The following is a 17,759-nucleotide window of genomic DNA, read 5'->3' on the forward strand; positions in this document are numbered from 1 at the left end:
TTTTTAAAAGTTGCTTTGACTACTTTATCTTGGCGACATCACTAAGATGAAAAATGAAAACTGAAACGAAATTGTTTCAAGGAGCGACGGGTCTTGCCCCCAAAGACTTTCCCATAATAGTTTGAACTTGAAAAACAAAAAAAAAGTTTTTGTATGATCAAGTTTGTGGAGAGCAAAGATTGCAAAGGGCTCTCTTGGCGTCATTACCGTGAAAAATATTTATATTTTTTTCTTCCAATTTTTATGAGATCTTTCAATCACTTTTTTGAGATAATCCAGGATAATCACTAAAACGAAAGTCAGATTCTAGCACGTTAATTTTCTCGTAATTCTACCTATGATCTGTACTTTTTGCAAACACTCAGTTACTATCGAGTTACTAGATATCTGGATCCAAAATTACGGAACAGGTTCCCCAGCAAATTAAGGTTGGCTACCAGTATTTAAAATGTTTTCAAAACGAACATTCGTAAGATGAACCTCAGTGGAAACTCTGCTGGATGAAGGATGCCGTAGCTGCGATCTGTGCAATAATAATTAATTAGGGTTTTTTTTAAATGCTTTTATTTTCATGAAACGTGTAACTAGACTATTTTTTAAATTATCAATAACGTTTGGTGTTTTTTACTTTTTAACCTTTTTTTAGCATTGTTGATAGAAATTATTTTTTAAAATCGAAGCGAATCGTATCGAAATTATCATTATCATTATCATTATTATTATGGTGCGTGTAATTGAATTGAGCGACCAAATAAAATGAAAAGCGACCATTTCATTTCCTCAGTAGATTCTCGAGATTCTGTTGCGAGACGTTTCCGGAATGTTATTGTCATATGTCAGTGAAAAACGCAGTCTTAAAATTCTTGAATGGGTTATCGATGATCTAACCAGTAAAGTAAATAAAATAACATCATAAATATTCTTGTTCTTCCGCCATTTCAATTTCAGAAGGAAAAGAAAACAAACAGCGGTTACAAACATTACAACTAGACGTCAAGTTAATACAGTTAAGGTTTTTAGACCATCCGCTGCCTACTTGTGATGTTTGTAACCGCTGTTTGTTTTCTTTTCCATCTAAATAAAATAAGTGTGTGATCCAGAAAAAATTCGCATGACGGATAAAGACGGATAAAAACGGATAAAAACTGGGCTTTTTTCAAAAAGCGGTTCTCTTTTACCACAAGTGCATTCAAGTTTCCAGCTCTTCTGAACCATTCCGTTTCTTAATTTGTTTTTCTTGAGAACTTGAACGCCAAAGGACAAGTCAAGAGAGAAAAAAATTCAAGGCTTTTGACGATATTAAGAACCTCTCCTGACACTAAAAGATAGCTTCGAATTGTGACTAACCTTGGCGACGTTTGTCTGCCGAAACCTTTCAAAAATACGTTTTTGGTCTAAAATGCCGTTTTGCTTTGGGATGTGCATTTCCTCTTGTTTTTCGAGGGTTGTCGAGTGACAAAAAAAAAACGATTTAAAAAACACACTTTGGATCGTGAACAAGATGGTGAATTAAGTCTCTCAAACTCTGTGGAATCTAGGGCAGAGAACACAAACAGACATCATGTTTTGCAGGTCAGGTCAGATCTACCATGACTTATCTAGGAGAATTGTAACTCACTCTAGGTGGCATGTTAGTTAATCAGTATACTGCAACTCGGTGAATTGACGTCTGAGTAGGATCAAACCAATTTTAACTTCTTAGACAAATTCAGTTCCACGAGAAGCTATGACCAAGAGAAAACACCGCAAGGCCTCTAATTTTAAATTCCCTCTAGTTTAACCCACAGCAACAGATATATATTTTATTCAAAAATTCTACGACTAAAGGAAGAAAGTCCCCACGCCGAAAATCAGCGTTTGCTCGCATTGCGTGCCTAGGTTCTCAGCATGCATAAAGCTCTATAACGTACCTTACATTGCCACTCACATCCGGGGGAACTTAATTTCGCGAAACTGGAACGGGCATATATTTCGCTGGACTCAAATTTTGCGATTTGGGCAGAAAAATACGTCAAAAGGGACTAACTTTCGCGAAAATTGTCACATCACTGACAGTTAGTCTCAAAACTGGCTCAACTGATTTTAATTTTCCATATAGCAATAGTTTCCGATGACACTGAACAAAATTATATAACAAAACGAAATTGAAAACAGTTTAGCATGTTCCTTTGCAACAAAGCAGAGCTATACAGAGTACGTGACACCGTCCGTATTTGCTCTTGCGGCTGAAGGACCACCTAAGTTTCCTCAAATGGACCAGTGGGGAGGGGGCGGGGGAAGAGCTGACTCCCCCTTCATCAGCAACAAGGCATTAAATTTTCGCGAAAACCTTTTTTTCGCGGGTCTTTAAGTTCGCAATTTTCAAAAACTTCCGAAGTCTCGCGAAAATAAGCAACAATAAGGCAAGCCCCGGCAAGACCTGGGGTCGAGACGCGGCGTTGACAAGAGTCCCTGAGTTTAGAAAAATTATCCCAAGTTTAAAATTGGACAACGGCAAGCTTCCCGATGATCGCAGAATTGTGAAGACAAGTTTCAAGAAAAGTCGTTTATTTTTGTACATAGGTAATTATTTACATTTGCTTCAAAAGCACTACGATGCAAATTTGTATTTTATATCATCCAAGACAACTCTAACAAGATCTATCAGCAATTAATGCAAATGTAGCGAAGACTTCGCTGTAGTTGACATTTGGAAAGATGGGTAAAATGGCGCGACAGATTACAGCATGAAAAATCTTGACATAGACTAATTTACCGAAGACTCTACGGATCAAATCTGAGGGATTCACATGTACTGTGACATATGTAATTCAGGCAACATATACGTATATAAAAAAATTATTAAAATAAGTAATACGACTATACACTTCTTACAATACCTGTATTGCACATCCGGGATCCCTCTGATTTGGTCAGCAAAATCTTTTGTCACGTGCCTTAAGTCGACAAATACCGAATATGTCAAAACTCAAATGCAGCTGCCTAACTCAAATCGCGGGTGTGACAGTGAAATCTACTATCTAAGAAAATAACTTCTATCGCCTGTTAAAACCAGTGATATCTTTAGCTATATTATAACTTAATCTGATCTGTTGCTATTAAAATTTGAGCAAATCCATTAACTTTGAATTGGACCGTAATGAAAACTTATAGTACTGAATCAAAGTCTTCGTTTTCTACACAACACCCTTCTATCCATTAACATTTGCTCAAATTGAATAGAGCAGTTTTTAATCGAGTCTCGTAAAACCAGAAGCAAAGTTATCACTCTAGCTAATCCATTCCCTGTTAGCAGACGCTCTTTTCCTGGTGTTCGCTGACGGGAGAACACCAGGAAAAGAGCCTCTGCTAGCAGGGAAGCCAATCCAGTGAACCAATCAAAACTCGAAGTAAATAAACGTAGCTGACGAGAAGCGCGGGAAAACGCGTGCGAACGAGTCATGATTGGTTTGATTGATGAAAATTGGCGCGAGTTCTTTCAGCCAATCGTGTGGCGTGCTGTAATGCAAGACCTATTACTTTTCCGGCGGCACTCCAGTGAAAACTGCTCTAATTACTATAATAATATTTAATATTCAATTCCATACATGTTGAATATCCTTTCAAAATACTTCATACAATAAAATTCTCTGCTGTTGCCACTATCTTTCTCCGATAATTTTCTATTTATCCTTCTCACAGGTTAACACATTACAATCCTGGGCCGAGTTGTTCAAAGCCCGATTAAGCTAACCCAGGATTAGAGAACACTTTGATTTCAGTTTTGTAACTTTTCGGTGAGGTTTTCAGCCTATATCGTTTGTCCTCCAGTTTTGAGTCTAAATAATCTCAAACTACACAAACCTAAACATTGAAAAACATTTTTATACAGAAAAAAATACTTCAGATAACTTTTACCCCTGGGTTAGCGTTAACCGGCTTTCAAACAACTCAACCCAGCTGAGGGTTATCTCAGGAATGTAATCTCGATTTTTTTCCGTGTTCCCTTACCGGAACAAGGGAACACTCGATTTTTCTCCCTGGTCCTTTACTACGCAAACGATAGACAAACTGGATTGAAATGTTTTCTCGTGTAGTAAGGGTTGTGTTCATGAAATAATAGAGAGGTTAAGCATGACGTTAACGGCAGACGGCAGACGGCGGACGGCAGACGGCAGACGGCGGACGGCAAACGGCGATGATAACTTCTGACTTTGAGTTCTTTTCTTATAATCCGTAAATAAAGCACACAAAAATAGCATAACGCCTCCTACTATTCACTGCAAATACAAATAATTTCACTCTACTGTACACACAGCTGAAGAGAGACGGCAAAAGTTTCATTTTTGCCGTTTGCCGTTTGCTGTAAACGTCATGCTTAACCTCTCTATTACATGAGAAATAATAATATTTGGAAAGTATGGCCGCCTGTATATCATCTAATTAAGGGAGCACTCTCACCCATGAATCAATGAACATTGTTTCCTACTGGATAAATTAATTTCTTTCAATAGTATCATTACTTCTATGAAAATATGGACCACGATCTGTATGGTACTAAACGTATTTCAAAGAAATCCCAGACAAGCGTGATAAAGACTGATTCTTCAACTTTGTCCACATTCTTTTTGTGAACGTTTTGGATAAAAAGTAGTATATATTCTTTTCTAGAATTCAAGCATTCGAGCCTAAAAAAATGTCTAAATTATTACACTGTACTTAACAACAATAGAAACAAATCTCTCCTCTAGTGCTCATTCTATTGTACTGTCTGAGAGATTGAGAACAAAAAATGATTCAAACTTGAAGATGACTCAAGGTACTGTATGAATGATAAACAAATGATCATGTACTGCATTCTTGCCCCTGTAAATTTTGCCTACGTTATGAACATGTCTCTCTGTGTAAACTACACATTTTCATAAGCCAATCTTGTTACTGGGACATCAATTTTGCCCTCGCAACTTATCACACGACATCGCACTGGTTTGAATTGATCAAGCAGCAATTTCCTGGAGCATTGGGTACTCAAACTAAAGGTCAGCACATCAAAAGGAAACTGGTCTTTGTGACTTGTCCCCATGTGTTCCGCTGTAACACTACTAAAGAGTCCTGCAGGGACTAATCCCAAGGGCAAGCTGCCAACTTTTACATGTTGGTATAATTTGCATTAGTAACTGGACCGAGTGGAGTACAATTCAGGCTGTAATCGCGCGAGTAATTTCAAAATCGGACGAGCGCGAAGCGTAAGACCGATTTGAAACTACGAGCACGATTACTCCAGGAGGTCCAATTACTAACTAATCGTATCTATAACAAATTTTGGAATAAAATTGTCTTATGAGAACTTCTTTTGCGCGAAAACGTCTGTAGAACTTTTCATAAGGTTTGAAAACTGTAGGAAATAAAGTTTTGGAACATTGCGAAGGAAGCCATTAATTGACGTGCGAATCACGTGGGTATCCAATTACAAAAAGTTCCAATTGGATACGTGTAACTCCCATGTGACACCCATGTGATCGGGCGCCGATTGCGTGACAAATAGGCGCGCGGAGTACCAATCACGATCGAGGATTTTGTTATAGATACAATTATGGACGTAAATGATGGCCAGTCAAAGAAAACAAGCCAATCCCTGTTGGTGTAGCGTGAAAACAAGCTCTCTTGACAGCTCTTGGAAGAGAACTTGCTTAGAGGCTCAGTGATCTCAATTCATCAGTATGTGCGCTTTAACTTTAGTATCTACTGGTATTAATCTAGAATAGTTTTGAAGTCTATGTCACAGGAATGGAAATAATCATGCGATAACAGACGAATATTAAATTCATTTAGACTGGTAGATTTTTCTTGTCATTCTCACCTCCATCATCCTTATTGTAAAACACTTCTTTATTATATATGACAACGCCGCCTTCTTTGTCAGGAATCTGACTTCCAGTTTCTGATTCAGCAAAGCCTTCATGATCATGTTTGAAAGCAGGATTCTTGCTGCCATATTGATGATCTGGTGTAACTTTTCTTGGCTCATATTGGCACCCCTTCTTTTTTCTACAAGAAAATAAGCCATCATGATGAATATTCGAGTATCATATGTGATCTGACAAACAAAAAGGGAATTTTATTGCAAATTTATGAACAAAACCGACTTTTATCTTGTGCCCTAGCAGAAACATAACTACATTTTTTCTGGTTGCAAATTTGGAGTTTACATGCAGTAAGATCAAGTGACAATGTTATTCAAAGTATTTTTGCCATATGGCCACCCTCTTCCCCACTAGTTTTTTGTAAGGTCGCCTTACATGTAAGTTCTTCACCCTGCTCCCTAACTAACGAAATGTTTGGACAAGACTGCACTGAATTTGCATTGAATATGTTGGGAGCTATTAATACAGCACATGGTACATGAAGAAAGGCACTGTGAGAGTACACAACACAACACAATTATGCCGCGGCTCTAACTCAGAACAATACCCCTGCCATCCAGTGCTAAACATCAGGCCCTGGTTGTTTGAAGGCTGGATAATGCTATCCACCAGATAAATTGCTATCCAGGGGATAAGTGTTAAAAAAACAAAGTGCACTATCCACTGGATAGTGATTTATCCTGTGGATAGCATTATCCACCTTTCAAACAACCCAGGCCAAACCTCCCTGACCATCCTACAGTAAAAGTTCGCTCAGTGATTTTCAGGATGGTATTCAATTCTCTTCAAATACTTACCCGAAAAAAAAGATATACCAAATCATGGCGATGACAATTGCAACACTGAGGACCATGAATATGCATGCTGTAACCATCCAAACTGCTGCAAGAGAAAAGTTGAAAAAGGAAAATAGGTTAGCTTCATATTAAATTGAATTTCACAGAAGCATGGCCTCTCGACCCAAGGGATTTGAAATGAAAGTTCTCCACACCCTTGCCAGCAGTGTGAAATCCTGAACTGCTCAAAAGTAAGGGGGTAAGAGAAGTGTCTGAAGCGAAGAAGGGACTTCTCCAGATTGGAGGGGAGGGAGAGTTATTTTCCCTTTGGAGCCCCCCTCCCACTTCCCCTCAACATCCACTTTTGGCACATTATTTTTCCATAATTTAGTCTAGTATTATTATTCATCGGTTGTACTTTTCTTCTAAGGGCCACACAAGGCCCACACTGTCAGTTCTAATGACTATTTAGAGTACAGTCAAACCTGTATATAATGGCCCTGTATATAGCGGTCACCCTGTATATTACAGTCACCAAACGACTTCATGAATTAAAATCACGCCCTTCTATCTACCGTTAAGTTGATGTGTATATAGCTGTCACCCTGTATAAAATGGTTACCCAGTGATTTCCCGAGGGTGACCATTATATACAGGTTTGACTGTATTCCTAGTTCCATTTGGTGGGAAATTAGTCCAGAACAGGTTATCCACATGCCCTGACAGTTCACAAGTGACCATTCTATGCCACTAGGAGGTGAGAGGGACTATATATGGGGATATATGTTAAGTAAAACCTCTTTATCTGGAGTCCACCACCCAGAACCATTAAAGCCACTTTACCTAAATTTGGAAACTTATTGAAAATTATGTAATATTTTTAATTGTCTTTTGAATTCCTTAAATGCAGAACACCTTGATTTCAAGGGCAGTATGAAAGCGAGTTGCACAATCCATGCCCCATCAGGAATGATTCACAAGATACCGGTAATGTTTTGTTACACTAGAGGTATAATTAAATATTATGTACAAAGAGGCATAGTTAACAACAAATCAACCCTGAACTACTTTGTATGCTATCCACTTTTGAAGTATTAAGAATGCTTACTTTCACTGTCTCCATTTGAATCACCCTTCTGAGCCCTCAGTTTTCCTTCTCTTACTGTTGTTTCTAATGTTGTTTCATGAGGTTCCTTTGTTGCTATTGCCGAATTTGTAGAAGTTGTCGCCACTGTTGTGGGTGTGGGTATCTGGGTTGCGGTTGTCTCAAAGGGTGTAGATGACATTGTAACATGTGGAGTGGAGGGTGTGGGTGTGGGTGTGGGTGTGGACAAGGATGAGCTTGAGGAAGTGTCACCTGGGCATGATGAGCTTGAGGAAGTGTCACCTGGGCATGTCAGTTCACCAACACCATTTTTGCACATTTCATCTACAGCCAAACCAAACATATGAAAGTAAGTAAATTAGACTGAATTACAGATTTACAGTATGTAAGATGAACTGCACTTCATTTTGTACTTGAAATTATTTTAATTTCATTTTAAGTGAACAGCCATTGCTAATTATTTTGTATTGTGTGTGTTTGCATGCTTGTATAGGTGTCCCATTTCCTCCACATTTTTCCATGTTTTTATTTACTTTACTAGTCAGGGCCCACTTGCCTGACTAGTAAGTGGCTGTAGTCAGCTCTCATATATCTGCCAATATCAAACCTGGGTCTGTTTCAATTTATTTTTCTTACACAGCTGTAGGTAAATCTACATGTAACAGCACAAATAAAGATTGATTGTTTTTGTTGTTGTTGCTTAAAGTAACACCTTGGAAGAATATTGAACCTGATGTCTTCCATGAAGCAAGGATTTTACAAACCAAGGAAAGATCATTACAAGCTTGATAATCTTGAACTCCTTTGAATCTATCAATCTTCAATCAATCTTTTAGTTTCATTCCTCAATTTACATTTATTCAGTTAGACTGGCCCACGGGCTACAGTGTAGTATAGGCTACATGTAGGCGGGCTAGTCTATTAAGATCTAATAACAAAATTTTAACGTTTTTATTAATAATTAAAATAGATCACTGTAGAAAATTGGGAAAAAGTAAATAAATTAGAAAGATGGTCGAAAAGAATGAAAAATAGAAGAGAGGGGTTATCAGATTAATTACTAGGTATATAGTATACTGTACATCTATCATAACTACTTATTAACCTATAGTGAGGTTTTTAAGGGAAAATCTCAAACCGAGACTGTGTGTAATGACCAAGGGATAGGGAGGTCAATATGGCAAGGATGAGGTTTGAGATTTTCCCTCAAAGATTGAATGTTTCCAGTTAACAAATTGTTTATTATATGGCTATTTGCTTTGTCTATACAGGTCCATAATCGGCCTGTGGGCATTACAGGAGAATAATGCCCTAGAGTTCGCCAATCAGAATGCGCATTATATAGACTACAAACACAAGCCATATAATAATTCAATTTCATTCTTTTTTTTTCCATATAAACTCCCATGCATGCACACCATTACCACACTTGCATTCTGCATTGAAAACCTAATGTTTTTTTAAAGAGACTTGACTTTACATGTAGACGTACAAAATCAATATTCTGCTGTACAACTGGCACTGGATTTTGTGCCTGAGTGCTTCACTTCATCAGCTGCACTGCAGATGATTTCTCCCAGCCCCACTCCTTGCAATGTGAACTCTCACATATAACATATCTTACTAGTGGCATGCATGTGTATATACACTGGCTATATGGTATTTGCATGTATCAGGGCTCAAAAAAAGGGCAGTCCAGTTGCCTGGGACAAGTAGATTTCCCTTCTGGGCAAGTACCTTTTCATTCTCACTTGCCTGATGGGCAAGGGCTCAGGCAAGTCTCTGCCAACTAAATCATTAAAAGAGCAAACTACGACTTGCCCAGGGCAAGCAAAATTTAAGAGCTACTCATCCAAAGCCAAGCTGGAATTCAAGTTTTTCGAACCGTGTATCCTTGAGAATTACTGGTTGATACACATGCTCTTACCTTCAACCTGGTCTGTTTCATTGCAAACATAAACTTCAATTTTCATGGAAACGTTTTTGCCAGTGTCATTACAGTGGCCTCCACTTGTGGCATTAATGTTCGAAGATTTTCCATCAGAAGTTGCTGAAACAACAATATAAAATGCTGCGTCAGTAAGGGAGTCAAGAAAATATGTTTTAAAACTCTATGAGCCCCAGACCATTTTTGAATTAAACTTAGTAATTTATCAGACAATACAATTTTGTAGATATTCTGTAGGAACCAGTATTAGAATGCGGGATTCACTGGCAGCTGTATGATATAAGACATCCTGTATTAAATTTGCCAATGTTTTGACCTAATTTTCAGAGCATTTCCCACACCTTTTTGAAACCATATACACATACAGTTGAACCCCCAGTATGCGACCACTCAAAAAGTCAAGCTTAGGTGGCTGTTTAGGGGAGGTGGTCACTTATGAGAGCTTAGACCATAATTATTGTCAAAATTTTGCCTCATTAGCATATGGTATACATTTTTCTTTCAATTCTCAAAGTTTTACTCATGCAAAAAGTCAATTTCAAGAAAAAAAATCCAGCTCTTCCCATTGAGAAATTTCCTTCTCTTGTACATGTAGCACCTAGGAATGCGATAATGTTACAACACCGTATTGACCAATTTTCACTTCATTGTCTGTCAAGTGGTCGCTTATGGGAGGTTAAAAACAAAAGAAAATTTCAAAATTTTAACTCTAAAAGTGACTGCAGTCACTTACAAGAGGATGTCGCTTACAAGAGGTTCCAAATATAGTGATTTGACTGGGAAACTTTTGGTAGTTTGGAGAACTGGTCACTTACGAGAGGTGGTTGCAACCAGAGGTTCCACTGTAATTCATTTTCTCAGGGGTGTCATTAAGAGCCAGACACTGGCCAATATGGATGATTTTGCCAGCCTGGCTTGACCATCTAGAGAAAAGTTCTCCTTATAATGAAGTTCAAAAAGTTTTGCTCGCCCGCGAAAACCAGCTACCCCCCTACTGAAAATGTTAATGAAACCCCTTTTTGTATTTACGACGGGCAAAATTTCCTCTGAAAAGATATTTAAGACAGATTCCACTCAAAGTTCGAGCAATAACTGCAAAAATTATGTACTAAAAATCTACTCAAGACATAGCACGGTAACGTTTGAAATAGTTTTTAAAACATCTCACTTTAGTTCATTTCTCTAAGTGACCCCGCGATTAAATTCTCAAGCGTTCTCGAGAAAGTTAATGTCAAACCTCGTAAGAATGCTTAATCCATGTCTTACTAAGTTTTCAACTGAGGCAAAATGTATGTTTTAACTGAAATATGGATAACCTCAAGTTCAATTTTCTCTCACTGGGTCAGCTTGAGAGCTTAAGTCACGGTGCACTCCTCTTAACTGTGTTCAAAATATAATTATTCACTTGACTCTGAAGATGACTTCGGCTCACGTTATCAAAGCATCAGTCACCAACTACAGTTCTTTTCAGAACTACCCTCACCTGGACGATCACACTATATGAACTGTGTTCAAAATATTACCATGGCATGAGGTTTATTTGGTAACTTAATTTTTGCCATTATTGCTCAAATGCTCTGTGGAATCATCTAATTTTCAATTTTCATACCTAGTTTATAATTAACTACTTAATTGTTTTGTTGTCACTCACCGATAATGTAATAGGAATGTCCTTTTTTGAATTCAGGCTCGCCTGGTGTGGCTGCAAAGCGCTGAAATGTAATAGAATGAAATTGCAGCTGTGTTGGCTCGTTGCAACGGAGGGCAGGCTGAGTAACGTTTTCATCTAGCGTTGTGTCGCATTTATCAAAGCTGTCTTTGTTGTACAATAGCCAGAGGTTTTCAAACTTGTTTGTTTTTGAAACTTCTTCTGAAGTTGTCCGCAGGACAGTGGCAACATTTGGACAAATAAATTGTATTTTTGATGCAGAACGGATTTTCAGATGCTTGTACTTGTAGGGGCAGTCGGAATTTCCAACAATAAATCTATAAAGAGAAGAAAGCCATGGAAAGTACAAAAATGAATTTATTAGCAAATTGAATAAGCTACTTTTCAGTTGTCTGGTGAATGTTTTCATAATTTTGTTCTTTAAAAAGCTTGTTTAACACTTGATAGTAACTGGCATAAAGTAATGACATCAAAATGACAAGTTACACATGTTTTAATAGGTAGTTTAATGCCTTTAATCAAAGAGAGATCTGTGGCCATGGCAATCAAAAAAGACTGGAAAATTAACATAATCAGATACCTGTAGATTAGGTATCTGTACCTGTATGTACAGTTGAACCCCACTAATTGAAACTCGGTAATTTCAAATTCCCTGTTATTTCAAACTCAGACCAATTTCCCCTAGTCAATAAAAAATGCATTCCATCATGACGATTGTACACATTTATTAGCTATAGTTTTTTGTTACTTTCATATTTTAATGTTAACCCAGTTATTTTGAGCCCTGCTATTTGGAACTACATTTATCAGAATTCCAAATAGCAGGGTTCAACTGTCACATTGCATGTGCATTCAAAATTTACATCTAGAAATTTATATTAAACACACCTGATAGAATTATTAGAAGGCATGGCAAAAGATAAATTAAGATAATTTTAATATTAAAATAATATTAAAAATTACATTGCAGAAAAGAGAACAATTATGATATGTCCCATGTGTTCAAAACAATTTACCAATGCCTGTTCACATGATCAATATAATTCTGTGGTTCTAAATGAACTTTGAGTTCATATCAAGAACATGTAGAACACTCTTTTTCAGTTTCACAAACACCTAAGAATGTAGTTTAGGACCTTCATGAATTCGAAAACTTACAAAATACATTTTGACAAAAACTACATCGTACCTACAGCCATAATATGAAATAAACAGTAGGAGCTAAAAATCACTTTGTGTGATATGAGCCATCTGTATAATGAATTGTATTGTTATTAAATTATAATTATCTGGAAATTGCTAAAATTAATCTTATATAGGAGTTAACAAAAAGGGAAAATATTAGGAGATGTTGTTCCTTCCAAGATGCACATAAAATTGTCACAAAAAAAATTCATCCACACTGGGAATTTGATATTAAAGACTTCCTTGAGGTTTGCCTGCCTCCATCTCAGTTTAGATCAATTGACTAGCACATATTGTTTTCTTTTCCTTGTCACATCAGATGAAGGTAAACACTTGTAACTCTGAACCTATATCACAAACGGCAATTTCCTTTATTTCGGTTGCACCACAGGTAACAAATATTCAAGTGCTTCACTGGGAAAACGTCTTTTTCAATGCATGCAAGTGCACCCAAAAAGCGAAGGTCACCAAAACACTTCAAAATACATTGAAAAGTCTTCATCATTATCACGTTTGAAGGATGTTTAAAGTGATATTTTTATCATCAGTCTATAAATTAAAATTTTATTCTATTTCTGACATTCAAGTGGCTGAAAAAGTCCTTGCACCAAGATCTTTCTTTCCAATATTGATAACCAAAAGACACTGTGGATCAGGAACTTGATGGTGAGCTTCTTGCTTGCCATAAATGCTAGCTGGAAGTTTGGAGTGCCAGAGAAAGCAAACATGACCCTTCCAAAATTTGTGAGAAGTTATTTTCGGGATATTTTAGTGGACATTTCAGGTACAAAATAAAGAAGCTGAGATCATGATATGAATTCTCGTTTGTCTAGAACTATAATGTACATTGTACACATAAATATACTGTTAACAATATAGACTGAGATGTCTGTATAATGAAGGCACCCAAAAGGAGAGATTCCACCCAACACATTTACATGTACTTCCTGTTTACAGGGTTCGTACCCTTTTTCAGAAACAAATTTCCAGGACTTTTCCAGGACTTTTCCAGGACTCAGATTGATTTTTCCAGGACTCTAAAATTCACATTAACCCTTTCACTCTCAAGATCTTAATGTTAATTCTCCTTACTGTCTGCCATACATTTCATATTTTTTACTTGAGTTTAACAGATTTCCAGAACTTTCCAGGACCAGTAGCCCTTTTCCAGGACTTTCCAGTCCTGGAAATTGCCACAATAAAATTCCAGGACTTTCCAGGTTTTCCAGGACCTGTACGAACCCTGTGTTTAAAAAAGTTAAAGCAAGTCAGCTCTAATTTGGGTTCCACTGTACTAATGAGATTTGTGAAATTATTACATGCACACTGTACATGTATTAGCAGTCTTGTTGCAGAATGGATGCCAAACTGACAATAACAAGGAACAGTGTGCACATAGCCTTGCTAATGAACAGCATAATGTTATCACATTTATTTAGTCTTAATTCAAACACTCCTCTATCTGTGGTTTGTGTACATGTAACAAGAGAGCCTAAGCCATGACAATGGCGACCCTGTCTGAGGATAATGCCTAGTAAAATACGTATTTACATTTTCCCTCCAAAATTATTTTGCAATGGTCTAGATCTGTTCAGAGTGCCTACTGGTCTCTGAGAACTAATTGCTCAAGCTAAATATTCAATGCCAGCATTCAATTCCAAATGAAAATATAAAAAAATTGCCACCGTCACTCGTGCTCTCCAAAATACGTAGAACTTGGTCATTTCTCTCTGTTGCTGTGCAGAGGACGGAAAAGAAATTGTGCAAAGATTTAGTACGCACATGAACAGCCATTGTTCTACTCATTAAACCTGTGGTTTGGTGGCATTCTCGTTGCCATCATGGTTTGCTTAAGCTGTCTCATTTAATTGTTGTCCAAATAACACTTTTTACAGTTTTTTCATTGGTTTCATGGAGACTTCCCCCATGTCTTCACCTGGCACATATGCCTCTATAATTTCATTCATTTTACATTTTGTATCAGTTTAAAGAAAAGAATTAATGGATGGTGCAACAAAATTTGCTCGCACCCAACTGAAACCAGTGAACAAGGAAGCAAACACAAGTTTTGAAGCACGAATAAATATTCACGCTTGGTTAGAACCAAGACAATCAGGAGTCAAATAAAAAGGGACCTCAAAAATTGTGAAACAAATTTCATGAATTTAAACATGCTACTTTTGAAATTACATTTCACCAGGGCTAGTGCCACCAACCAATATTAGTAATTTTCTGAATGCCCCCCTGGTCGTCTTTTCTTAGTGTGAAACAATTTCCTATAAGTGTCATTCAAGCGCTTGAGCGATTACAGAAACCACAGTTCATTTTTAGACCTCATTGTAACTGATTTCCAAAACTGCAGCACTTCACTGATTTCGTAAGTGTGATTAACTTGGAAATCAGTTGTGCATTAAGTCATTGAAAGAGACTGTGGTTTGAATGATTGACGTATTTCCCTCTGTTTCCATAATTGACATACACCGTGCATAATCTATTGACTTAAATGCTAGATCATCAGCAAGTCTGGGCTCACTTCTGTTCCCTTTACAAAGACTTATGAATATCTTCAACAAGCTCAAATGACAAATAGTATGCAGCTGATTTTGAGCTCTTTCAAAAAAAATGCTTCTCATTTGTACACTGGACGACAGAGAATACAGTAAAGAACTGGTTCATGCTAAGCGTGCGTATATGGAGTTATGGATGAACACAGGAAGTTTGGAGAGCACTAGTCGAGAAGCTAGAGTTGTTCACGGCTATCGCCTCGAGCAACACAGCTAAAAGCATGAACCAATTCATTTATAACATGGCAACAACATATTGAGCTCTACAACATGTTCCATTTGTGATTGACTACAAAGTTCTCACAACGCATATATTTATGGTGAAGGAAAACAAAGGTCCTTATATAATTAGGATCTTAACACGCCACAATCAGTTGAGCAACGGTTGGACAAAAACGCTTCCCTTGGTTTCTAAAAAATTCGCTTCGAATTAATTATAATGAAAATGTAGGCAAACAAAGTCAAAAATACTCAATGAAAATGTAGACAAACAAAGTCAAAATACTCAAGTTTAAGGAGACATCTTGGCTCAGCAAAAGTCAAAGGCTCAAAGTAGGGTTTGAATTGTTCAGAACAATCTTCACCTTACCAAAACGTAAACAAAAGGAACTTGCACTAAACTTGACGGACATTTTGCAGCTAAATTGAAAGTGCACACGCCATATACGCTGATGGCTCAATAGGAATTAGGTAGGACTAGCGCGCGCGCTGTTAAATTATCTTAGTTTCTCTCTTGCATCTTGATTTTGGAGAAAAGTAATAGAAGACATTTCGTCGATAAAAATTCAAGAATCTGTTAATGGCTCTAGTTAATAATAAACAGGACACATAATAAACAACCTCCATAAAAAGTACTTGACTGATTCCTGTAAAAACCTTGTTCAGGTATCTCATTCAACAACTGACAGCTGAATATTGAAGAAAAGTGCACATATGGGCAAGCATTTCGACGAAACAGAAAACTTCCTAGAGAGACGTGTTTAAACAAGGTCGAAACACGATAACCTCTCTCTGGTCTGTAATACAAGCTTTAAAAAAATATAAGCTTTAGCTTGAGCTTGGTCGTGAAACACGTAACATCCTGAATGAGTCTATAACAAGAAAAATACGACAACTGCAAACGCAAAGATTAGAATAAAACTATAAGAAGTAAGCTTAACACGATGGAATGAAAGCGATGGTAAATTTTCAGAATAAAGAATATTAATAACACCTCATCGATGCCATATGGACTAAAAATCGAGGTTACACAATACTGTACCGTCTACAGAATGATGGCCTTTCAGCTTATCACAGCTTTAAGCCAACCAACATACAAACACACACGCAAGAAAAATCTTACTTACGACGGATTCTCGGGATCCCACATGATAGACTTGTAGGTTTCGCTAGCAGGAATGCAGTTCAAGTTAATGAAGAAGACAAGAATACAGAAAAGATGCTTCGAAATCATGACGAAGTCGTGTATATTGCCGCTTGTTGCCGTCAGTTCATATCATGGCTCCACTCGATTCTGCTCACGAAATTTTCACACGATATCTTTGCTCTTTGAATCAAAGCAGGAATGAATAGGGCGATGGCAACCAAAGTATGCTATCGATTGTTTACCTTCAGTAATAAGCACCCGGAAACATTCTAGGTTCTCAAATTCGCAGAGGCTCTATTTCGCTCGAGGGCACTTTCGGTCCCAGGTCACGCCGGCGGCAAATTATTAAATCGCCATGACAACGTCGCGCAAACTTCGAAAGACTTCTCGAAAGTACTTCCCGAGCTGTTTAGAAACCGGCTGAGAATTGTCAAAAATATTTGTGACCGATTTTAAAGCGAAATTTCTTGAAACGTAAAGGATTCTGTAGTGCGTGCAAAGTGAGTGTAAATGGAGACAAGTCGTGTTATATTTGTTATGAGGGAAGGCCTAGCTGATTATAAAAGTGAACTGACGATCTTGTCACCTTTTCCATGTAGCAGATGTGTTTTTTATTTTTATTTCTTTTTCCTTCAAATTAATATATTAAATGACACGACATTCTGATAACTCGGAAACCTGTGAAAACCTTCTCTCCCTCTTGGTCCCGAAAGCTTACAACTCTGGAGTGAGTTTGTAAGGTCGTGCTAAGCCAATTACTCATCACTCAACTATGTCATTTATCCTCCATAAACACCCACTCTCACTTACGCAGTGCTATAGTATACAAGTGAAGACAAGCTCTCTCTTTCCTCAACGCAGACATCCGCAATGTGAACCCTCGCATAAGTAAAAATTCGGGATATGCATTCTGTGGATAATATACTGTCTGAGCTTCCAGCTGTCGGCTTTATTTATCGCCGAAAAAAATGAAAACTCTCAACCGAGTAAATTTTTTCAAAACTGTTAGGTTAAAACAAAATCAGGAACAATATGTGAAATAATACATAGGTGTCGGTAAAGTAGCTATATTTGGAGGATAATTGAGCATTAATTTTTAAATGAGGAAGGAGTCGCCTCGCTGACGTACTTGACAATTCACAGATTCGCAGTCTTCTGCCACGCCGAATTATAAAATACGAAGAAAGAATACAAGGCTGATCCATTTCTGTTTCTCTGTTTACTTTAATGCATTACATTCCTT

At 37.4% G+C, this 17,759-nt stretch overlaps 1 protein-coding gene across 1 annotated transcript; it reads right to left on the bottom strand.

The window, feature by feature from the left end:
- Positions 1 to 2,530: 2,530 nt before the first annotated feature.
- Positions 2,531 to 16,819, bottom strand: LOC110044041 (uncharacterized). Its single transcript, XM_020749563.2, has 6 exons — positions 16,497 to 16,819; positions 11,384 to 11,718; positions 9,712 to 9,834; positions 7,788 to 8,108; positions 6,701 to 6,785; positions 2,531 to 6,027 (listed from the first exon to the last, which is right to left on the bottom strand). The coding sequence occupies exons 1-6, from the start codon at positions 16,601 to 16,603 to the stop codon at positions 5,808 to 5,810; spliced, it is 1,191 nt and encodes a 396-aa protein (XP_020605222.2). The 5' UTR covers positions 16,604 to 16,819; the 3' UTR covers positions 2,531 to 5,807.
- Between the last annotated feature and the right edge of the window lie 940 nt (positions 16,820 to 17,759).

The sequence above is a fragment of the Orbicella faveolata genome, unplaced genomic scaffold (genome assembly GCF_042242905.1).
Source record: "Orbicella faveolata isolate gen_17 unplaced genomic scaffold, um_ofav_v1 contig_46, whole genome shotgun sequence".
NCBI classification, from domain to species: Eukaryota; Metazoa; Cnidaria; class Anthozoa; order Scleractinia; family Merulinidae; genus Orbicella; species Orbicella faveolata.

Bases quoted from the DNA above. Each gene is read 5' to 3' on its own strand.
- LOC110044041 (XM_020749563.2), bottom strand. From the start codon at position 16,603: ATGATTTCGAAGCATCTTTTCTGTATTCTTGTCTTCTTCATTAACTTG. The intron at 8,109-9,711 runs GTAAGAGCATGT...GTTTGGCTGTAG, and splicing joins TGAAACAGACCAGGTTGAAG to ATGAAATGTGCAAAAATGGT. The intron at 6,028-6,700 runs GTAAGTATTTGA...ATTTTCTTGTAG, and splicing joins TGGTATATCTTTTTTTTCGG to AAAAAAGAAGGGGTGCCAAT.